General features: G+C 45.4%; 1 protein-coding gene across 1 annotated transcript in view; it reads left to right on the top strand.

Annotated features, from left to right (window-relative positions):
* Nucleotides 1–11497: 11497 nt before the first annotated feature.
* Nucleotides 11498–24312, top strand: part of NXN (nucleoredoxin) — a 134654-nt gene continuing 121839 nt past the window's right edge. The window contains exon 1 of the mRNA XM_087825985.1: nucleotides 11498–11933. Within this exon, the coding sequence (XP_087682111.1) occupies nucleotides 11562–11933 (372 nt within the window). The 5' untranslated portion in view covers nucleotides 11498–11561. The remainder of the gene's footprint in view (nucleotides 11934–24312) is intronic.

Genomic DNA, 24312 nt, shown 5'->3' with positions numbered 1-24312 from the left:
GAGGCAGAAAGAGAGAGAAAGAAACATCTATGTGAGAGAGACACATCCATTGGTTTCCACCCACGTGCCCCGGTGGATTGAGCCTGCAACTGAGGTATGTGCCCTTGGCCAGAACGGAACCCCCGATTCTTCAGTCTGGGGGCTCCAACGCCCTAACCACTGAGCCAAACCAGCTAGGGCTAGTGATTCTAATTAGTGATTAGTGGGACTAAAATTGCCATGAAAAGCCAAACTTATATTATGTTGAACTAATTAAAGTGTTTAACGGCTTGCAAACTCAGAACCCAAAGGTAAACTGAGATAGTACGATATATGAACCCAGAAAAAAACTTTTGTAGTTTTTATGGTACTAAATTAGATCCCTAACTATTGTATTGATCCAGAAGACTAGCGATGCATTTGGGTGTATCCGTTAAGAGAAACATAAATGGAGACAGAAGGTAGTGAGGACAGCCAGTCAACATAAGCAGAGGTCCTTCTTTGGTATCCAGTGTTCTCTGTGCTGCGGAGCGCAGCATACGATCCACCCTGCTTTTGCTCCCACCAGGCCGCTGAATGAGCTAGTCCGAAGGTCCCCAGCGACTTCCTACTTGTCAAATCTAATTCAGAGACTTCTCAGCTGCATTTGACACTGCTGACTCCTCCCTCTTTCTCTGAAGTTTCTTCACAGTTTCAGTGGAGCGTCTCTCCTAGCTTTGCTACAGGCTCTCCAGTTGCTCAGTCTTCTTTGCAAGCACCTCTGCCTGGCCCTTTCCCCTCAAGGCTTCATCCTTTGTTCTCTTTGCAGGCGGCTCACTCTTCCTGAGCAACTCATCCTACTTGTGGCTTCTACTACCACTTCTAATGCATTAATGACTCCCAGATCTTTAGCTCGAGCTTAGATCTTTCTCATAAACACAGGAACCAGGCAATTTCTATAGGCACTTCTAACTCAACACCCTAGCAAACACCCTTTCCTTCCAGATGAATGAGGGGCCCAGGGCTCTGATCCATGCTGAGGTCTTACGAGCCAAAGTTGGATCCAAGAGAAGCTGGGACAGGCCCCAGGCACATCTGAGGCAAGGTGGCCTTGGAAATTAATGGTCTAAACAACTGATCCATGGGACCAGTTAGAGAGCAATAATCAATCCAAAAATGAAGGATCTACAGCACAGATCAGGTGAGATCCAAGAAAGCACATGCAGAAATTCCATGTGGCCGTGGTTCATGAGGGAGGGAGCCTTTTATGGAACATTGTTGGCCCAGGTCCAACAATGGACAGAGAGCAGTTACAGATACAGACACTGATCTGGTATCTCTCTCCCCTCGCCCATCTTCCTCAGTAGATGGAATGGATTTCATTTGATGGAAAACTTGAACCTCTTCAAACATATTTCAGAAGTGAGAAGTGGTTTCCCATGTCTGTTTCCCTGGGCTGAACCTTCGCCAGTAGTCTGGGGACTTTATCTGGCCATGGCATCATTAGGAGTCCAGCCACTCTCATGTTACACTTAGGTTCTCCACCCCAGTTTCTCTATTCTGGCACAAGGATATGGGGGTGGGGCAGCATCTCAGTGGGTCAGAGAGAAGAAGGGACAGTTACAGATGAATTAGATTTATAGGGAGTGTTGTAGGAAGAGCCAGAACATGCTTAGTTGGTGACCCATCACTAAAAGGACTCAAGGTAGTGGCACAAATGGGTAGGTGCTGAACTGGAGGAGGGGCTGATCATATCCCACTTGGGTGTGTGAGACCCCAGCCGACCTATAGTTCTCTCAGTATGTCACTGGAGCTCAGGAGTAAGAGAAATATCATGTGTGGGATGGAATGAAGAAGTCCAAGTTGAGAAGTACAGTGTGTCCTATGTGGATTTGAGTTGTATGTGAGTTTAGTAACAGTGAGTAGTCTGAATAGTCCCGTCACTGGCAGGAGGTATGGCCACATAGGTACTCTGAGTAGCCAACTCATTCGCTGTAGCTAGTGGGTACTGGACTTTGTATTGAAAGGGCCTTGACCCATGTCCTCCAAAACCAGAGGGTAGCTAGGAGGTAAGGATGGAAATATGGCATCTGAGAAACTCATGGAAGGAGATGATATGAATAAAACATGGCTGTATCTGGGCTGGAGCAGGAGCTAAAGTACTCTGAGAAGGTGACAATAGCCACCAGCATCACCAGGATGGCTTCATCTTCATGTGAGGAGCATAGGTCAGAGGTGAAATCTAAGGATATTGAGGAATCAAGGGTTGGTACAATCCTTGCACTGCCTGTCACATGTGGTTGCTTAAGACAGGGTGTTAGTGTTAACATAGGGCCGCCGGAAGCCCTGCACACATGTTTGCTTAGAGTTGCTGGTTAGGAAGGAATGATGGGTGATGTGCTACACCTGGTAGAGGCTGCCCCTGTCTGGGTGTATTGCCACCTGACTCTTTCTCTCCAAAGGTCCCTCCTAGACAGCTCAAGGTCCCCACCTGGATCATTGCAAACCCTGGATGCAAGGAACTGTTCAAAATTTGAGAGGCACCACGGTTTGCCAGCAGCCCATTAGGACAAATGTGTGCTTGCAAGCCAAAGTTCCCAGTCATTTGCTATATGACTGTCCTTCCTTCATCTGTGAAGGGATGGGCTTGGGAAATTGTCACCAGTGTTCCAAGAACATCATTCCACATGGCTTGGCCTTTTCTTTCTATAGAGAAGACCCAATCAGGTAACAAGAAAGCAAGGGATCAGAAGCATGAAGTGTTTTTGCAAAGTTTATGTATTTTTCTCCAACTCCTAAAATATTATGCTAGCTTGTTACTTGATAATATTTAATATATATAGTAATAATGCTTTTCACTGCCTCAGATAAAGTTGTGATTGGAAATCATTTGTACTGGAAACAATTTCTATCTAATCATTTGGATTTTCAAAAGGAAGTTAAGTCACCTCACTTCTTGGAGGCAGTGATCAAGTTGTGCCCACTTCTCTCTTTGCCCACCCCTCTAAGAGAGGCAGGATGGGTTCTCTACTGTTTAGACTTTTAAAGTAAAAGAAACAAAATAAACCTTTCTAGAGGAGGGCTGAAAAGTTAGTCAGCTAATTTGATTGTTAATCAATATTACTGCTTTATTGCCAAGGGCAGAAAATGAGGAGACTTTTGAAAAACTTTCTACACTTATTCTTATCTCTTGAGGTTAAAACTTTGAGATTATAAGCAAAAAGGAACCGACTAATTAATTTATGGCCTAGCAAATAGAAAGGAGCCTCCTCTGATCTCTGACCAGAATCTCCTAAACCACAGAGTAAGTATTATTTTGGTTGTAAGCAACAGAAACCAGCCCTGGCCAGCTTTCACCAAAAAAAGGGGGGGGGGGGGTAATTGATCAGCATCTTGTCTATACCTCTCACTGGAAGTAGATCCACACTACTTGGATTTCCATTGAGACGGGGAACAACTGTTTGGCTAACTGAAGCCTGGGGTACATCGTGGGGCCAAGGTCCCACTGCAGGGAAGCAGCGGGCCAAAGAAGGGAAAGGTGGCACATTGCCAGTTTCATCTCTAATCTTAAAGCAAGTGTCACTTCCTCAAAAGGCTGGTGTTCAAAGGTTTGGGCCAATTTGTTGTGAGAAAAGCCACTGATTGCTACTGGCCTTTTGTTTAGCTCTGAAGAAAGGAGCTCAGCTTCACAGGCCCGCAGCAGCACAGATGGCCATGTCCTGCCAAGCGGAGACAGAATTGGAGCTTGACTGGGTAGGAGGCCTCAGGGAGTGTCTGCCCAGTGGAAGACCTAGACAGAGGCACAAAGCCGTTAGGGATCCCTTTTCCCACTCACCGCCTGCCCCGAACCCAGAGCTTTCTGTGTCTGATGTGAACTACTTTCATAGCTGAATGAGAGAGCCTGGATGTCCTCTGGGTTGACAATGAATTTTCTGGAGCGAGACAGCAGGAGTACAGCTTTGCTGGGGCCAGGGCACAGGCAGGGTGAGTGGAGGTCTGTATTTCTTGTTATAGCTTCTTTTTTTCCACATGAAAACACTCATGATTGAAGTTTTTTTTGTTTTGTTTTTTAACTTTTATGTACAAATAGCTAGCATTATTTCTGCGGTAAGGTAGATGTCTTGAATGACCCATTCAAGGAAGTTCACTTAGTCCAACTTATGAAGCCTGTATCCTTTGCGTCCTAACACAAACACTGGCAGGCATGTCAAGGCCATATTTCCAGACTGGACCGTGTCGGTTTGAGCAGCAAAAACAAGAACCCTGGCCAGATTTTCTTAGATGGATCCAGCAGGGGTGCTGATGACCCACCTTGCTCGCTCAGATGCAATGAGGCCAAAGGTTGTTAAGCTAACAGCTGGGTCACCTGTCACTCGAGGGAGCTGTTAATGTGCAGGGAATACTGGCAGGTAAGCCTCTGCTCAGGGAGCAGAATGAGAACCCGGCATTGAATGCACTGCTCGGGCATCGCTGCCTCAAAAGGACAAGAAGAGTTTGTAGGATTGAGAGCAGGACCAGGACTCAGGATGCTGAAGCTGGCCTGGGTTTTAGGGGAAAACTCCCACCCTACCTAAGAGAGGGCACTTTGGTATAAGGTGGGCTCTCTGAGGTCTCAGGAGGCAGCACCAGTGTGAAGGGTGGCAGGAAACCCTCTGGGCTGGGAGCTGGGAGTAAAAGGACTGGTGCCTCATGCCCTAGTAGATGGACCCAGAAAGCAAGGAAGAGCCTGAACACATCAGGGGAGCAGTTAGAAAAAAAGCTCAGATCTCCAAATCAGCCTACACCCCCCACTCCCAGGTCAGGGGAACAGACCTGAGAGGCAGACTAGAGGGCTCCCTAAGGGGTGTGGTTCTTACTGTGCCCCCACAGGTGGAAGCTGGGACTATGGGGTTTGGGTGGATGTAAATTAGAACTTATTTTCCTTCTCAAACTTGCTTTTCCTGAGTTTCCCATGGGGGCGGGGATGGTGCTTCCACGCACTCTATTACAGCCTTGGATGCCTTGCTTCCTGCATCTCCTACATACCTTCTAAATAGCTTTCAAACCCGTCCCTTCCTTTGTGGACTCATTGCCACCGCTATAGTTTAAGCTTTAATCATTTTTCATTTAATAGGGTCAATTGGTCTTCATGCCTCCTACCTTGCTCTTCTCCAGACCATCCGCAGAGTGATCTCTCAGCACAGGAACGTGATCATGTCCCTGCTCAGAATTCCTCTCGGCGCCAGGATAAAATCTAAACTCAATGTGTTGCTTTTACAACTTGTGCCCAGGAAGACACATATGTTTCAGTCCAAGTTTAGCACTTAGTCGAACATTTCCATTCCCAGTTGTCTGCTTTCAATATCTCTTTTGGATCTAGAAGTGATGGCTCAGAATCATCCTTTTTTTTTTTTTTTTTTTTTTTTATATATCTTTATTGATTTCAGGGAGAGGGAGAAAGAAAGATAGAAACATCAATGATGAGAGAGTCATTGATCGAGCCCGCAACCCGGGCATGTGCCCTGAGCGGGAATTGAACCCTGATCGCCTGGATCCCAGGTGGATGCTCAGCCGCTGAGCCACGCTGGCCAGGCCAGAATCATTTTTAAAAATCTGTGCTCTTTTGTGTTTGGGAGATGAGTTTGGACTTTTTAACTCGGTGGCATTTCTTTGACTTATGTCCTGTCCTCAGTTGAGTGTAAATTATTAGAAAATATTTGTTATTATTATTTCTTCATTCTTTCTGCCTTTGACCCGTGATAGCCACAGTGAGAGCAGAAATATCCTGTGCCATTTCTGCCAACAGGACCTTAGACTCTAGCCCGATTCTGGTGGGTGGTCTTAATGTTCTGGAGCAGATTTCTCCCACAGCATAATTGTTTGGGAGTTTTATTTACTCACCCATACCCAACGATCCAGATTTGCTTACTATCTCTTGTGCTGTTGCTTTGGCTTTGCTTACAGAAGTTACTGGAGATTTGGCAAACAGTCTGGCAGTCTGGTGGATTGCTAGGACCGACTTCAGACTTGGTTCATGAATCAGACACTTTGGCTATATCTGCAACGGGAGCACATGGATGACAAGTTGTGATCCTGAGATTTGAGCTGAGAGGTATTGGAGACAAATAGAAACATGCATTATGCTTTTCTAGCACCTTGCCCTCCTCGCTCAGAAAAGAGTTAGGAGGCGTCAAGAACTAGACTCCTGCTTTTCTGGGGGATACAATGAACAATAAAAAGAACGTAATGGCTACTTCCCAAAATTACATATCAAGTTGGTGCGAGAAAGATAAGCGCCACAATTCTGCTATAACCAACAAGGACAACACCCTTCTTTCCCCTCCTTCGCCTTGATCCTTGCCAGGTCTCCCCTCTGTATTTTGCTTCACTCACCTCTCTCTACAGCAGTTTCCCTTATCAGTGGATGTGCTACAAAGGACCAGCTTTGTAAAAAGGAAAAGATAAAGCAGATGTAAAAACTGTAAAATAGCATTAACCTATAGGTAAAATCTTTTACGGGGAATTCTCAATGAAATGGAATACAATTTTTTGTTTGAATGAATTTTGATTCAAATTTGATTAATTACTTTTTGAACTATGTGGACTTGGAAAGCTTTTATAATCAAAATGTTCATTTTGCACTAACAGTTTTGTTATAACAGCATTTGAATTTTTGTGTGTGAGACACTTTTGTCTCTTTCATTTTGAGATGTCCCGATGTACTTTAAATATTTCTTTCTCCATGTATAGTATCTGATCTTTTGAATAAGTTTTTTTTTCTTCTTGGACTGGAATTATAGCTTCCATGTTTTTCTCACATCTATTTCCTTCGGCTCCCTTCCCCAGGCAGTCTGTTACTATTTCTTAAATGCCTTTCCAGATAGATGTCGTGCATATATAAACATTATGCTTGTGAGTGTATATGTATGTTTCTCCACTTAAAAACTTACAAGTGGCAGCCTAGTATGTCCCACCTATTCCACACCTTACTTTCTCTTGTGCTACATCTTAGAGATATTCCATGTCAGTGTATGTGATGAGCCCAGGAATCAAGGGGTGGAAACGGGAGTGTCTTCACCCTGCTTCCTCAGTTACCCACTAGCAACATTTTTTTCTCTTTTTCCCACAACCTTATGTTCTGCTGGCCTAGACATCTCAGTTCCACAGGGGAAAACGCTTCCACCAGAAGGCACAGCGATGATTCCATTGCACTGGAAGTTAGGACCCAGCCACTTTGGGCTCCTGGTACCTCTGAATTAACAGGCAAAGAAGCGAGTTCCTGCGTTGGGTGGGGTGACTGACCCTGACTACCAAGGGGGAACTGGACTGCTCGTCTACAGTGGAGGGAAAAAGAGTATGACTGAAATACAGGAGGTGTCTTTGTTACCATGCCCTGTGATTAAGGTCAATGGAAAACGACAACAACCTAATCTAGGCAGGACCATAATGGCCCAGGCCCTTCAGGAATAAAGATTTGAGTCACTCCCTAGCTGGTTTTGCTCAGTGGTTAGAGCTGGAGCATCAACCCTCCAACTGAAGGGTCCTGGGATTCGATTCCGGCCAAGGGCACGTATCTTGGTTGCAGGTTCAATCCCCGGCCCTGGTTAGGGCACCTGCGGGAGGCAACCAATCGACGTGTCTCTCTCACATCAATGTTTCTCTCTCTCCCTTCCACTCTCTCTGAAAAGCAATGGAAAAAATATCCTTTGGGGGGGATTAAAAAAAAAAATCACCTGGATTCATGTTGTGAAATCTTTAATAAAAAAGTTTGAGTCACTTTACCAGGTAAAGCACGAGCTGAGGTGCTTGTGAAGGCAAGGGGGATAAGAAAAGGCTAGCGGGGAAGGTACTTATAGCTACCAGCTATGATCACATGAGCAGCTAGAGACATGGGAGCTGTAATTGTCATAAGCGTTTCCTCCTGCCCTTGTTAGGAATATGTTTGTGTGTGTATATCTGAGTAGGGCAGGTACCCTTTTCTCTTTTCTCTTATTCCCTTATCATGTAGCCTAAGATGTATTAACTATATATCATAGGGTTTAAGTATTGTTAACTTTACATCATAGGTGCCGGGTGTCAAGGAGAGGAGTAAACATCACTTTACCTCCTCTCCTGATGATGGGGTTAGTGCACCTTTGGTTGTACACAGGATAGTTATACCATGTTAGATGAAATTATGACCCGCTAGGGTCTGCATCTGGAGAGTAAGTATGGTTTAAGGAAATGAGACGTTGACAAGGGGGAGACTTGGGATGTGTCAACTTGACAGATATTTGGTTAAACATTACTCTGGATGTGTCTGTGAGGGTGTTTCTAGGTGAATAGGTAGATTGAGTAAAGCGGCTGCCCTCCCTCCACAATGTGGGCTGAAGGCCCAAAGAGAAAAAAGTAAACTGAGGTGGAGGTGAAGTAAAAGTTTGCTCTCTCTACCTGTCATCCAGCTGGACACAGGTCTTCTCTCACCTTCAGACTCAGACTCAGGCTGGAACTGACACCATCAGTTCTGACTGAGGCCTTTGGCCTCAGACTGGAACTATCATCGGTTCTCCTGGGTCTCCAGGATTTTGGGACTTCTCAGCCTCAATAATCATGTGAGTAAATTCAATTCTTATAATAGATCTCTCCCTCCCTCCCTCTTTCTTTCTCTCTTTATATATATATATATATATATATATATGTTTGTGTGTGTCTGTGTGTGTATAATTTTTGTTTGTTTGTTTCTCTGGAGAACGATTACCAATAAGTGTTCAGAGAAATCTCCTTAATTCTTTTCTATGGCCAGATTATGTCCCTAGTGATGAAAGTGCCATAAGTGAATCATCCTCACTGATACATAATTAGGCTCTTCCCAGCATTTCTTTAATTTTACCAGTGTATCAATAAATATCTGTACACACACATCTTTGTGCAGAAATGCTACTACACCTGAAGACCAAGGAATGTGATTTGTGAATCTTAAAGGTGACAAATATGTATTTGTTCGGTGCATGTTTTGTATGACATCATGTACTGTAGACTACAATTTCCCGAAAGGAAAACGCTGTAATGTGTACGTTTTCTGTACAATGTCAGGCATTTTGTAGTTCCTTAATAGCTGTTTTAAAACAATAGTAATTTTCAGAATAGCCAGTCGATTCACGCAACATAACTAGCTAAATCCCAGTAAGTACATTCTCTTTAAGTGGGTCTCTTGAATTACATAAGCAGAGAGAGTGCTTTCGGCAAGCCAAAGGATGTTGGCTATTCTTTACAGGAAGCCCAATGAGTCTCCTTGGGCCTCTTCTTGTAACAAACACCCACTAGAATTATGATTTTGGAATCATTTCCATCGCAAATCCCCTCTTGCCACGCCCCTTTAAAAGGCAGCTGTGATATTTGGCTTCTAACCAAGGCCTGCTGCACCAACAATTCTCTAAATTTTATTTATATTTCATGTGCAGCATGTTCAAACTCTCACTTTCCCAGGTGCCAGATGCTGGTTTGGACACACTCCAGTGGAAAGTGCTTTCCTGTAAAATAATAAAAGTAAAATGCTGAACAAACTGCCTCTTTATATCAGACTTGCACTAGTTTACCAAAGTTAAGTACTTTAGTAATGACTTCATTATTTCCTCAAATTTTCAATCCCCCAAATTCCCTCTTCACCTACCTCCACACCAAATTGTCCTTTGGCTTCCGTAGGATATAAAGGCTTACAATCATTTCACATTTCATCAGTGTTCATTTGAAAATATTAGAGTATAGGATTCTATCTGTCTCACATGCTTTCAGTGGTGTCTGATGTAACCCAACCACAGGTATTTCAGATATGATTTTGGTGAGAAGATAAAGCATGAATCCATTTACAGGATTTTAAAATATATCTAATAATTTAATGTCTCTTTTAATAGCTTTGACCAAAAAGTGATGCTTTCTGTGTTTTATACTAATACTGTCCCTGTAGTGGCACAGGATTTTGGCATGACACAAAATTAACTCAGAATTTACCTTTGTGGTGGGTTCTTCCCTACTTAAAGGCAGTCCTCAATCCAAAGAACCTGTTCGTGAAATGAGCAGCAATATTAGGTAGATACTCAGAAAATGGATATAATTTTTTAGAGATTGCCAGTCCACTCTTGGCTTTCACCTCTACCCCTTGCATGGGTTTATGTGCTAACATTTCACTGACCTGAAAAACCAGTAAAATTCCTTGTCCTAACCTAGAAAAACTGAGAACCTTAGGCATGAAAATTTGTGCCAAAAGCTTACAGTTATATTTTGAAGTTTAAATGAACTCTGTAAAGCGTGCTGTGATTTGCATGTGTGTGTGTGTGTGTGTGTGTGTGAAGTTGCTATAAAAAATAAAATTTCTGCTTGGCTGCCAAGTATCTCTTTTCCTGTAGTACTGGGCTCTGTAGATCTCATTTTGTTTTTCACTTTTTCCATTAGATGGCGGTAGATACCCAAGAAATAACTTCGGAAGGGCTGGTGAGGGGCGGTCAGACCGTATTTTTCCTTTCAGCCGGTTGCTGGTATCCGAGCTGACACACACTGAAGGTCATAGATTGTGGGTGGGCGTGGTACACATTTAATTTCTCGTGTGCGTGTGTGTGGCCGGGAGACTTGCCACAGACCACCTGTTTAACCCATGTTCTCTCTAAGCACAAGGTAGCATCTTGCCAACGGGCCAAAAAAAAAAAAAAAAAGTCCCTAGAATTTTTCTCAACTATCAACAGACCTGGTGTAAGCTATGGAACCACTCAGGAGAGCAGCCAGCGTTGATTTAAAGATGCTGCGGCTTCTGCCGCGTGCGTTTGAGCGGATGGAAGGCAGCCACTCGCTGGCGGGGCCCGGCTGCTGCGATCCGTGCACGGAAAGCCCACAGCACGACCCGCGATCACCCCCAGGTATTGTGGATTCTCGCACGTGTGCTAGCCCCAGATCAGAAACCACCCAAGGAATAGACGAGGTGGCGTCCTCCAGCCCTCTCCGGGTAGAGAAGACAAACACACACGGGGAAGTAAGTGCCAGCTGAGAAAACGATACCTGTGCCGTGAAGGTGGGAAGTCCTACAAGCCTCACGAAAGAGGGGTCAGTGGAGCGCAAAATGGGCCAACGCTAGGCTCTGTGTCGGGGAGAGAGGAGGGGCGGAGTAAGAAAGCGTAAGAGGACTCGGGAAGGGGGGCCGTGGGGATCTTTGGAGAGGTCCGGAGGGAACGGGGAATTTGGGAGGGGAGAGGAAATGAAGGGAGGGTGGCGGCCAGGTCCCGCAGCCTTGGAAAGGCGGGCTCCGCGGACCCTTCTTTCTTCGCTTAGGCCCCAGGCATTCCCGTCGGCATGGGGCGGGAATGGAGCCTCCGCGCCAGGGCTGATCCCCGAGCGCGGTGCCCGCGCGGCGGAAGCCGGCGCCCGGTGCCCCCGCGGCTGCGGACCGAGCCGGGGCGGACCGCGCAGCCAGAGCCGACCACGGAGGGGGCGTGGCGAGGGCGGGCGAGGGGGCGTGGCGAGGGCGGGCCTCTGTGGGCGGGGCTCTTCTCCCGCCGCCGCCGCCGCCGCCGCGCCGCCGCCTCCGCCCGCCGCGCGGACCGAGGGAGCGGGGTCGCCGCCGCCTGCACGCCCGCGCGCCGCGGCTGCGGTGGGCAAGGATGTCGGGCTTCCTGGAGGAGCTGCTGGGCGAGAAGCTGGTGACGGGCGGCGGCGAGGAGGTGGACGTGCACTCTCTGGGCGCCCGCGGCATCTCGCTGCTCGGGCTCTACTTCGGCTGCAGCCTGAGCGCCCCCTGCGCGCAGCTCAGCGCCAGCCTGGCCGCTTTCTACGGCCGCCTGCGGGGGGACGCGGCGGCCGGGCCGGGGGCCGGAGCCGGGCCGGGGCCGGGGGCCGGGGCGGCCGCGGAGCCGGAGCCGCGGCGCCGCCTGGAGATCGTCTTCGTGTCCTCGGACCAGGACCAGCGCCAGTGGCAGGACTTCGTGCGGGACATGCCGTGGCTGGCGCTGCCCTACAAGGAGAAACACAGGAAGGTGAGCGGCGCGGGCCTCGTCGGCGCCCCCCGGCCTGAGGGCACACCCCGCGCGTTCCCGGGAGCCGAGTCCCCGCCGCCCCTCGCCCGCCCGCCCACCCCTCTGTCCTCTCTGCCTCCTCCTCCATCTTTACACGCGCTTCCTCTCCTGCCCCTTAGTGTCTCCTTCCTCTGTCTGTGCCCGCTCCCCATCCCGGGACCCCGCTGGGCTGGGGCTTCCGCGGCGAGCCCTCGGTGCCGGTGCCAGGCCGCGCCCGAGGGGCAAGTTTGACACCCTCGCCCCCCCTCCCCCGACCCCGGCTTGCGCCCTGAGTAGTCCAGAGCCCTGTCCGCACAAGTTGGGAGCCTCGCGCAGGGGGTGGGCTGCGCTGGGGGTCCCCACTCCGTGACCCCTGCCGCGGGCAGAGGTGTGGGAAAGGCTGCCTCGGCCCCGCAGTCCCTGGACTCCCCCCCCCCATACCTGCAGTGGTGGGGGAGGGCGCCGGCCCCCTACCCATAATGCCCAAACCAGGAAGTTTACTTTCTTCTCCAGAGGAATCTGCTTTTCTGGGACCCCTCCCCCTGGGACCCGGGACCCAGAGGCCGAGGCCAGGCTGCCCCGTGCCCCAGGGAGGCGGCCTCTGACCGTGGCTTTGGGCAAGGAGGGAACTCGGTCCTCTCCCTTTCTCACTCTCTCTGCACCCGGCGCTGAACTAGCGGCCACCAGGGAGCTTTTCATTGTCTGGCTGTCCAGCCGTCCTCCCCAGATCCCCCCCCGGGCGCAGGAACAGACCCGTCCTGGCAGATCTTAGTTGCTTGGTTGGTGGGCCACTGTCGTCTCTGCAGGCTTCGCGTTAAATGCTGCACTGATCCCAGAGGTGCAGGTCGACCGGCAGAACGAGGGTTTGGGGAAATGGATGCTTTGCTGTCAACTTCTCATTCCTTCGCCGCTGAAGTTAGTTTGGGTTTTTGAGTGTATCTGTTGGATGAAGATGTCTGTTTTAATAAAACGAATTCAGGAAATTTTGTCATGAATCGAAAGAAAAAGTTGTGGGGCTCTCTTGCTTAATTAGTATGCAGCGTGTGAGTTCAGCCCCTTCCTTCTCTGAGGAGAGTCTCAATTTGTGGACAGGAGAAGGGCTGCGCTGGGGGCCTTTAGGTTCCTCTAGGGAGGACGGTAAGGGCATGCCATGTGTTTCTTTTATGTATATAGAGTCTTGTTGAGAAGCATGATTTAGATTTAGTGAGAGCAAAAGGCTTATACTGTGACCCCAAATGTCTCCAGTAAATCATCGATCATGAAGCGCAGGGTAAGGTACAGACTTGGGATTTAAAGTATGAAACACAGTTTAACAAATACAGTTTGTACATGTAACACTGAAAAAACATGGGCTCACTAACCACAAAGAGGTAAAACTTGGCATTTTAACCACTTTTTAGGTGATTTTGCCCATCTTTGATTCATACATTTGATAGTGCATTATGTGAATGGTTAATCTTTTTTTGCTTTACAACATGGAACCCTTTGTTTTCCTTAGTGATTGCTTTTATAGGCCTTTTGGGGAGGAATAATGTTAAGAAAGCAATTTACCAAGTAATATTTTCATCATTATGGCAAGTTTCTGTTGTAGAACAAAGTCTGTGTAAAATAATATCCTTATTGGGCAATGCGAGTCACTTCTAGCTTTTGCAGACATCCAGTCATGGCAAAATGTGACAGACCCAAGGCCTATTGTGATTTTCACAGTGGGGGAAATAGATTTGCTGGGTAGTAAAACTATGGAGCAAATTGAGATGTTTTGCAAATGCTTAAAGCTTTTTCTGAAAAAGGAGAATATTTGATATGACATAGGCTATGTCTGGTTCTCTATGCCCTGACCAGTCGTTTTGCACAGAAAAAAGTGGTCTGTGGCCCTAGCCAGGACCTGCTTATTCCACTAGGATGAGAGTCTGGATGACACAAGGCAGACCCTCATTTGGAAATCTAGTTCAGAAAGCTGCACATGCCCAAACCACAGTGCATTAGCATTTAAAAATTTAATTTTTGCTCAGAGTTTTTCTGTTTACTTAGTTCTCTAAAACAAGTCCAGTTTTGAGGCTGTAGTTTCTGGTCTTGGATGTTCATGAATAGGCAACTCAAGATCTTATGCCAGAAACGTTCTTATTTGAGGTGATACAACCAGGTAAAAAGACTCCAGCTGTGTTTCTTATGGAAAACATACTCTTGAAAATTACAAAAGCTGTGCACTCACTTTGAAAGGAGTTGTTTTATCCCTTGAAACCAGAGAGGCAGAAGAAATCCCTTTTCTACAATTTTGAGTTTTTGTCTTGTTTGAAATTGGGGTGCTCGTGATGCTAGTTCTATGCTAAGAACAGTGAAAAGTCCAGGGTACCCCTAGTTCATGCTGGGTGGATGAACACTTACCTTCTTGTTGATGGACTCTGTCCGTGTTTCACCAACTATATAAAAATAGCTTTAAAGAAGAGAATTTTGTTTTACACTGAAGATAAACCAAAGTTCCAGATTACTAATATTTTAAAGTTCTCATTAACATTTGTTCTTTAAAACCATTCGTATACTTCCCATTGGGATAACAAAGGATATGGTTCTAATTAGTTATTGGCTGGCATTTCTCTAAAGAAAATTGAAAAATTATGGTGGGGAAAGAAAATGCCGTGTGGTATTTCTTTTTTTCTTCTTTTATTAATTTCCCCTTTTATGCAGTAAGAAAGTCTGGTGATGACCATATATGTTAAGCCTGCATTTTGCCTGGCTCCTCTCACCTTGTTTGGAGCTGTGAGAAAACAGCAAATAAAAGAATTCCAGCATCTTTTGAAAAGATTCTTGATGGACAGTCGTCCTGTTTCTACTTGCTTTAGTGGTAGGTGTAAAAGTAATTGAAGCTTCATTTTTTGGCTTCCAAGTACACACATATAAATAGCTGTATTGAAATTGTAATTAGATGATAATAGAACTTCGAGTGAATTTATAAGAGCAGTTTTGTAAGGAAACATAATCCTGAAGTTAAGGCAGTTAGACTTGTTTTAAGTAAGTTTGTTTTTGTTTTCTTGGTAGACATTTCCTGATTTCTGGAGAGCTTGTGAGGAATAGTTGGAAAGTGGTGAAGATTTGGACTTTTGGGGTTTTTTTAATCTATCCCATTAGAAGTTATTTAGTTGTCAGAACTGGAGAGTTGATCTTCAGCATCTACTTCAGCATCACAGAGGAGAACACTGGTTTTGGTTTTAAAGCCACAACAGGACTCAGCTTTGCCTGGGCTGGGTGCCTGACAGAATACATTTGATCATTGTGGGTGTGCTGACATCAAAAGGGCACAGGTTTGCTGGGGTCCGGCTTGGTCCTGGAACATCCTGCCTGACAAAGGGGAAGAGAAGTCAGGGCAGGAGAGTGACAGAGTCAAGGGACTCTGGTTCAGCATCCCTGGTCTACCTGTTGTAGCTAGCATAAGTGGAATCTTCTTGCTAACCCATATGACTTGCTTGCTCTGCATGGTTCTTTTAGTTCAGACTAAATCAGAGGCTTGGCCTAGAATTTACCTAAATCCCTTTGGCTCTTTGGATGGGTCAAGATTTGGTACCAACCCAGTCTTATAGCTCCATCTCTCCCAGTTCTTTCTCCCTTAAATCCAAATACTCTAGCCACTAAGAGAACAATTTCTACAACACTGACAGACCACTTTCGATCAAGATGGTAAAAGGTAGCAAAAAGGCACGACTTTGAAAATTAGTGTTTTCTGCCTTCCGCATCAGGAGAGGCTCCTTCTCTTGACTGTGTTTCCAGGACTTGGATCTGTCTAATAAAAGACAACAGTCCAATTAAAGTAATAAGAGCAATTTTCCTTAAGAGGCTTTTTCCTTGTTCCATTATTTGTAATGTATTTTTTAATCTCATTCTTCTTCTCTGCGTAATGAAGCTGTCTAGTGTAGTGCCTAAAACGACGGGCTCTTGTCCATCTGCCTGAGTTCAGATCCTGGCTCTGCCATTTATTAGCTCTGTGACTTTGTGCAAGTTACCCTGCACATCTGTGCCACAGATTCCTCATCAGTAAAGTGGAGATGATAATAGCACCTGCCTTATAGGATTGTTGTAAAGACTACATGAAATAATATACACATGCCTGGCGTATGTATAGTCTGTGCTCCATAAGTGCTAGCTATTATTTGTTAATACATTGTCATGAAATTTAGTAATTCATGTCATAGCTTGAGCCTTCGGAATATATCACATTATAGAATTTCAAAACTGTTATGAGGTGTATTTTTTAACTTTTCAAACAAATGACGTTTATAAGCATACAAGGGGATATAGTTAAGCAGTTGAACGATTTGCCCTCAAAAAGATTATAATTGAGTAAAAAGACCTAAAAGAATGAAACAAAAGCAAGTGGGTATTAAAAAACAAAACAAAAAACTGTTCTTTAAAATACTGATAGTACTGAGCTCCATACTTCTATTTGCCATTGAAACAGGGACAGCAGCCCGGCCGGGCGTGGCTCAGCCGGTTGAGTGTCAACCTGGGATCCAGGTGATCAGGGTTCGATTCCCGGTCAGGGCACATGCCCGGGTTGTGGGCTGCAGCCGATCAATGACTCTCTCATCATTGATGTTTCTGTCTCTCTCTCTCCCTCTCCTTTCCTCTCTCTGAAATCAATAAAGATATATTTGAAAAAAAAAAAAAATATATATATATATATAGGTTAATTTGACATCTTAAAAAAAAAAAAAGAAACAGGGACAGCAGATCAATGAAGCCTAGGCATAATGAAGGGGAGCGACTTTAAGGTGATGAGGCACCCTTCCTAAGAGAGATTAATTATGCGCCTGGCGATGGTTTTGTGGCATGCCAGCCCAGTTAGGCATGTCTACTGAGGGCTGCTTCAGTCTGGGCCACATGGAAGTTAGGGATTGCTGCTTTTCACGTGGGAAGAAATGGAGCGTGCCAGGTCTCTGGAGCAGCAGAAACCTCACCCCCTAGCGTGGAACCCCTCCCTTCCCAGCTCCGGAATGCTGTGGGATAGCTTTGCTCAGGCTTGCAGCCTTTGCAGGTTCACGCCGTGTCTTCCAGGTAGCGGCAGAGGCCCCGCTGACTAGCTGTCCACAGCTCTTGCTAATTAATTTGTCTTTTGATAAGGGTCAGAATGTGAACCAGAGCACAGAGAAAAGCAGTGGGTTTTGAGGTTAGGGTCATTGATTTTATTCTACTCTAGTTTTGTTTTGTTTTTTTTCTTACCTTCTTTTTATCACTCTTTCTTTTGGTGGGAGTCCTTGTTCTAATATCAGCACTCAGAGGTTGAGCGTCGACCTAGGATCCAGGCGATCGGGGTTCGATACCCGGTCAGGACACATGCCCGGGTTGCGGGCTCCATCCCCAGTCGGGGGCATGCAGGAGGCAGCCGATCAATGACCCTCTCTCACCATTGATATTTCTATCTCTCTCTCTCTCCCTCTCCTTTCCTCTCTCTGAAATCAATAAAGATACTTTTTTTAAAAAAAGAAAGAAGGCTTTGTGTTGTATACACCAGGGGTGGGGGATGAACAAGTCCCTCAGTGAGAGGGGTCTCCTTTTTCTCTGATAGGGCTTGGGGCTCCAGCTAGCCCCGTTCTAAACTAGACCAGCTCCATACTGGATGGTGTCATTTCAGGGGAAAGCATAGGCTTGGCATAGGATGTTTTCTTTCCTCATGTTCTAATTCCCAGAGGTTAACCACCAGGGTGCTTAGTTTTCTGTATTCCATTAATTTACTATTATGCTTACTCAAAGGCACTCAAAGAAAATGGCAGTGAATTTAGAATCTTTTTGCTGATCCTGACTTTAATGAAGCTCTCGCATACTGTTGCTTTATTTACATCTTGCCATTATTTTAAAAGTAAATAAGAATTCTTGAGTCTCAGGAGACAGCCTCGATTCTCTTCACCCCTCACTTGAGTCTCACGAGACAGCCTCGATTCTCTTCACCCCTCACATCCAAAGGGTGTCGGGTCTTGTTGATTAGATTACCTTAATTGCCCTCAACTTTGACCCTTCCCCTTCATCCCTACCATCAGTGCTTGAGTTCAGGTTTCATTCAGACCCCTGTGTTCCAGCAACCGCCTCCTGGGGCTCCTTGCTTCCAGTGCTGACCTCGGAAGTGATTCTCTAGACTAGCTTCTAGAACTGTCTGTAGTCGAACATCAGTTTTATTTTGTGTTGTTAATTTCCAGTCAGTCATGCACCAGTACACGTAGCCTTACCACACGTGACTCCTAGACAACTTGAACCACCTGCACCTGCCCACTGAGTTGACAACACATAGGCTGGCCTCAGTCCTTTTCAACAAGATGAGCCCATTGATCACAAGCTTGGATGTTGCTGTGATATGGAGCTGCTGTAAAAGTTTCTCGGTGCTCATTCTCAATTTCTGCACTTGCCTAGTTGCCTTGGGCTAGTAACAAACAACCCCTGGACAGGCCCTGGACGGCAGACCCACCAGTCTTGATCAGCACTACGCTAGACTGTTTCCAGAATGGAATGCTAAGCCCAAAAAGACAACTTTAATTATGTGATCCTGCTGCTTAAGAATTCTTCAGTAGCTCATAGTCTCTGGGGTCAGGTCCAAACTAGAGCATGCTCCCGGTCTGTGCTCCCTCATCTCTCTCTCCTCCCACCTGGCTGAGTTGGTTGCTTCTAAACTCAGTCCTGGTTTCCCTGCTCTTAAGAAGCTTCCCTATCTCTTTTCCCTCTGGTAGGATGCTTCTGTGAGCATCCATAGATCATGTACACCCGTTAGCCTTTTGTGTTTTGGGTTTTTTGGTGTGTGTTTTGTTTTGTTGTTACTGGTCTTTTTCATTAGATGGTAAGCTCGTCGAGGACAGAAAACAACCAAAGGGAGGGGAAGATGATCGGTGCTTAGGTGCTGAGAACTGGATCACAGAAAGCAGATGTGTGACTTTGAGATTGGTAACTTGAAAGCACCGTAGTTTCCATGTAGTGTGTGTTGGAACGTGCACTTTCACTGTTACTTAGCTTGATTTAAAAATTTACTATTATAGTTGGGCCTTAATTGAATGGTCTAGTTGTATATGCCCCCAGTATGTGGGCGTTTCTGTTTTTGTTTCTTAATGAGTGCTTTAAAGAGCAGTTCAGTGAGCAAATGGATGCATAACTCCATTGCCCTGTAATTCTGTGCTTAAAAATAGGACAAGACTCCACTCTATTTTTGAAATCTCAAAAATCTTAGTCTGTTAAAATAGTCTCCTATCTGCAGACCTATCATTCCATGCTTTTTTAGTTCATACATAGCTGGTGTTTCTCTAACATCTTTCTTCTAAGGAACTCCAAATGCATGCATATTATGTCTTCCAGCTACTAGTAATCAATAGGTATTAAGCGTTTTAATTTTTCAAAGTATGTTTGAGTTGGAGAATTGAAGCAAAGAGAACCGATTATTAGATCAGGGTCACAGTGTTGGATGAAAGGTCTCAGCTGAACTCCCTTAAATTCAACTCAGTCCTTTCTGTTCATGAAATTGTATCTTTAAAAGTGTTCACATCAAACATTCTCTGGAAGAGGAGGGAGCTGAAAGTTCTCTCTTTAACAAATGGCTTCTGGTGTGGATTCACTCTAGATATGCATAGACTCTGAAATAAGCTAGAGGTAGTTTAACTGCTTAAAGCATTTGCTGTTGCTCGGAAGACAGGGGAGCCAGAGCTTCTTTTCTGTTGCCGCCTTTGGTGGTGGTGGTGGTGGTGGTTTTTAAGGGCCTTTTAATGATGTGGCTTTTTTTTTAGATCAGCCAGTGAAGTGCCCCCAACTCCCCTTCATCCTATGCAAAGCCCTGGGGCTGCTTTAGTGCTTTTGTTCAGAGACGAAATTGAACTTCAGGTATCCTGCCGAGATTCTAGGACTAAATCAGTCCTCCCTTTTATGAGGTTTTCAGAAACTGCTGTTCTGACTTCCAGTGAAATTTCAAACATGTGCTTTCTGCTTTATGACAAGTCAGAAGTATAGTAATTGAAAGTTGCTTGAGTGCTGTTTTTCTGGAGTGAAACCCTGTAATGGAAACTTTTGTTCTGTGGCATGTGTGATTAAAAGCAAACATAAATTTTCTGCTGCTTGCTGGACATAACTCTTGGACCAGCTATATGATGTATTTTTGTATGACCTACTCTTCCGAAAATCCTTTTTAAAAACCGGTGCAAGCCTCAAGTTCAGCATTCCTTTCTATCACATATCACCCAGTCCCCATTGGATTATTTCAGTGCAGACACCAATTACAGGTAAATTCAAGTAACATTTCTACAGTTAATACTTTTATCTCGGATCACCGTTGAATAGTCATAAAACAGGGTGTGGCGAGTTTTGCTGTTCGAGGGGTAGGGTTTCCCTCTTTGTTTTTCTAGGGGAATTTTATCCAGATGAATCGGGTTTACAGTTTTTTATTTGTCTTTCTTGGTCAATATCCCTGGGATAAAAATCTGAATGGATTTAGTCTGTTTAAAATCAGAAGACGTTGCCTTTTTCCCCCCCTTTAAACGAGATCAGGTCAAGACAGTTTGCTTTTGATCGTGGTGGCTCACAGCACAGCTGCCTCATCTGGTACTCATTTTTCAGGGTTTGATGTGAAATACAAAGATTGGGTAGAACAACGCGCAATGAGGGAAAATCGCAGTGTTACCCTCTGAGCTCTGAATGGCAGTGAATGTGGGTGTGAGGGCGGCATTTTTCAGCTCTGGGCACGTGCTGGACTGCAACTGATAGCATTTATATCCATAAGACCTTCGGAGTTGTTCCATTATTGTAAGTCAGTGTTTAAAAGCTGTTGCGTAGTGGATGAGTGTGGATGCTGGGTCTGGGTTTCCTGGCTTTGAATCACTTTCTAGCGATGTGACTTCGGTGCAGGTTACCTAACGGGTGTCACTAGTCCCTGGTCAGTGAAATGGAGATCAGTGTCTACCTTACAGGATTGCTAAGAGTTAAATGAGTTAACATTTGAAAAATGTTTAGAACAGCGCCTGGTGCATGGTAAGTGCCGTTTAAATGTTTACCCCAGGCTCTTGGGTCTCATTCCATATTTTATGGTTGTTCAGATTACAGGAGAAAAGAATTTTCAGCTTTTTTCTTCTTTGTATCCCCCTCTCTGCCTTCAGCACCTGGTTCTTTGCATCTAGTGGCCTATCACATAGTCTGGTTTCCCTTCAGTTTCTTACTAGAACAGCGGTAATTACTTGTCAGGTGTTGGTTTGAGGGCTTGCCCGTGTCTTTGAATGTGGTAGAATTCCAGACCAGCTCTTTGACTAATTGAGCACTCAGTTTTACTGAATGGATTCTATTCAGTAAATTCAGATTCTATTTTACTTTTGAGCTGGGGGAGAGACACTGGTTTATGCATATTTTTCCTGCCATTTATTTTAACTTTTTATTATGGACCACTTCAAACATCACACAGTAGGGAAAATAGTGCGGTGAACTCTTATGTACCTAGCACCCAGATGTGATGATCATGGACTCATGGACACCCACCACCTACCCCTCACCGAATTACAGTGTAGTCACTCCCAGACATCATATCTGTTTCCTTAATAAACATTTCACTAAGTAACTCTTAAAAAAACCCAACATAACCACAATATCATATCAAATACCTTAAAAATCCAGTAATTCCTTAGTATCGGCAAATACCCAGTCCAGCATTCAGCTGTCCCCAATTCTCTCATATATATTTTTTAAGTAGGTGTGCTTGAATCCAAATAAGGTCTACACATTACATTTGGTAGCTATGTCTCTAAAGTCCCTTTAAACCTACAATTTCCCCTCACTGTTTATTTGTTGTTCCCCTCCACTTAAACTTTCCCTGTCTCTGGGTCTACCTCTTTGCCACATTCCTAACCTTTTCTTATCCATATCTCCCCTTTTTCTAGGTCTGTAGTTTGAAAGTGTCCTAGCCTCCTATGGCTGAGAAGTCCAGATGTAGGTCACCTTATGGGCATGGGACGCTCAAATGCTGTCCTCAGGACCGGTTGCCCTTCTCCACCTCTGCACTCTGCTTGTCTCTGTGTGGGCCCTGACCTCCGGCAGGCTGTTTCCCGTAGTGATGACGTAAGGGCCACTAGCAGCCCTGGGTTTGCTTCCTGTCCTCTCAGGACCCCCACAGAAGGAGGCCAGCTTGGTCACCCTCCCATCTCAGAGCCTGTCACCATGGCCAGAGTGTGTAATACTCTGATTGGCCAAACCTGACTCACACCCACACCCGTGTAGCCAGAGGTGGGATCATGAACCAGGTGAACTGAGCATCAGAAAGGGTGGGGTGACTCACTAAGGAAAATGAAGGTGTGTTACCAGAGGGAGGGGACAAGAGTACTGGGCAAGCAGAATTGTAGATGTCCACTAGAGTCATCTGTGCTAACCCCATGACAACGTGCCCTAAAGTGGTCATCCAGCCTCTGCTGAGGCATTTCTAGTGACTACAACCTACCATCTCCCAAGAGACCTTTCTGACATCAGCCATCCTCTCCCAAGGGACTTGGCCAGCCTTCAAAGAATGGAGACAACTCTTCTCTCCACCAAATGAGATTCCCTTGGTCCTTTGACCATTTCTCATATGGTATGGGTTCAAGTTTCCTTGCCATCCTGGCCATTTGTATCTGAACCCTCTCCAGGTTTACCTGGGAAGAGTAGTCCCCAAACCTGAACACAGACTCAATGAGGTCTGCCCCAAGCACAGAGGGTAAGCTTATCACCTCCTTTGTTCTAGATATTCTCTAGACTTACGTTATCATAGCCTGAGATTCCATTTGCTTTTCTGACAGCTGAATCACACCACATTGACTCACTGACCTTTTTTGTCAACCCAAACTCCAAAGTCGTCTTCACCAACCTTATACCTGAACAAATGAGAACAGTACCAGATTTTATATCTGTCATCTCTAAGAATCTGTTTATTTAGATTTGATCAGCTTTTGCAGCCTGTTGAAATCTTTTTGTATGCCAGTGTGGTCACCCATAATGATCATAACCCCTTCTGAGCTTTTGAATTATGTGATCCCTTCCAGACCTTGTCTGAGGTTGGAGCCCCTCCTGGCACACCACTAGAGACTTCCTCCAGGCTAATGGTGGCCTGTTAGTTAGTTTTCAACTAACTTCAAGTCCAGTCGCTTCTAACCCTGCCTAATTGTGTTATGACTCAGCCCATATCTCTCCATCTAGTTAATGTGTTTATCATAGGAGACCTTAGCAGATAGCTCGCTGTATGTTAGATATTTGCTGTTTCCTTTCAACAACAGTGGTTTGAAATGACTTGTGTTTTGTGAACCCACGCTTGCTCCTGAATTGATCTTTCCCTAAGTGTGTGTTTAATAACCGTAATAAGCTATGGGGCCTTGTTTAAGTGTTGATGTCAACTTCGCCAATCTGTAGTTTGCAGATCCTCCCCCCTTTTTGCCCTCTTGAAAATCAATACTCCTTCCATCTGTTGGTTGCTTGTGATGAAATCACTGACAACAGATAGGTGATATTATGGGCATATTTTCTCCCCCGTGGATGTAATTCATACCTTAGAGGAAGAGTTGCTAGCTCAGCTGTGCATGTGTGGAGTGCTGCTACATTTGTTTCCTGCACAGTATCCTGTAGGAGTAGCTGTGGCCAGACACCCCTGACCATCCAGGTCCCTGGGACAAACATGGTGTGCTTTCCCGAGGAGAGTGGGATTTGTGTGTCCATTGGTCCAGGAGGCCCAAATCCTGTATTTTCTGAAGACCGTGTGGCAATAGTGGCGGCCTTGTCCTTGTCCCAACCATCCCCCACCATCTCATTAGGGCACTAATAGAGCCTGAGGGAGCCTTTTCCTTAATGCCATTTCTCCCCATCAGGCCCCCGCACGCAGGCACGCAGGATGAGAATCTGGCTGGCTAATTAAGTGTGGCATTTTGTTTCAAAATTAGCAAGAGACAGTAACTAGCTACAAAGTGACCCAGTGTCCTTGTGCGGATAGGTTTGTTTTTCTTAATATTTGACGTTTTGGGACAAATCAGTCCATTCATTCTGAACAATTTACCTTATTTTAAAATGGATTTGTTTTCTTCCCCAAGTGTATTTGCCCATTTAAGATTACACGTGGATCTGTTATGTGCTTTACAGTTCAATGCCTAAGAATTCTGACATTTCACATGTTAGGCATAGAGATAAATTGGAATTAAATGCCTTCAAACACTTTCCGGGGGGAAGTCACTTTCTTAAATTTGCAGAAGGTCGCTGGCTTCAGCCCTCGGGTGCATTGTTTTAAGCTTTTACAAATGTTCTTAAGAGTAAAATACCACTTAATACCACTTGAGCATATTGTCTTTCATTTGGATTTGTGGAAAGTATTAATTTGCAGGGACTGGTGGAACACTCGAGTTTCGAAGCA

The sequence above is a fragment of the Miniopterus natalensis genome, chromosome 17 (genome assembly GCF_054644295.1).
Source record: "Miniopterus natalensis isolate mMinNat1 chromosome 17, mMinNat1.hap1, whole genome shotgun sequence".
Lineage (NCBI taxonomy): Eukaryota > Metazoa > Chordata > Mammalia > Chiroptera > Miniopteridae > Miniopterus > Miniopterus natalensis.
This window is presented reverse-complemented; position numbering and strand designations above follow the sequence as displayed.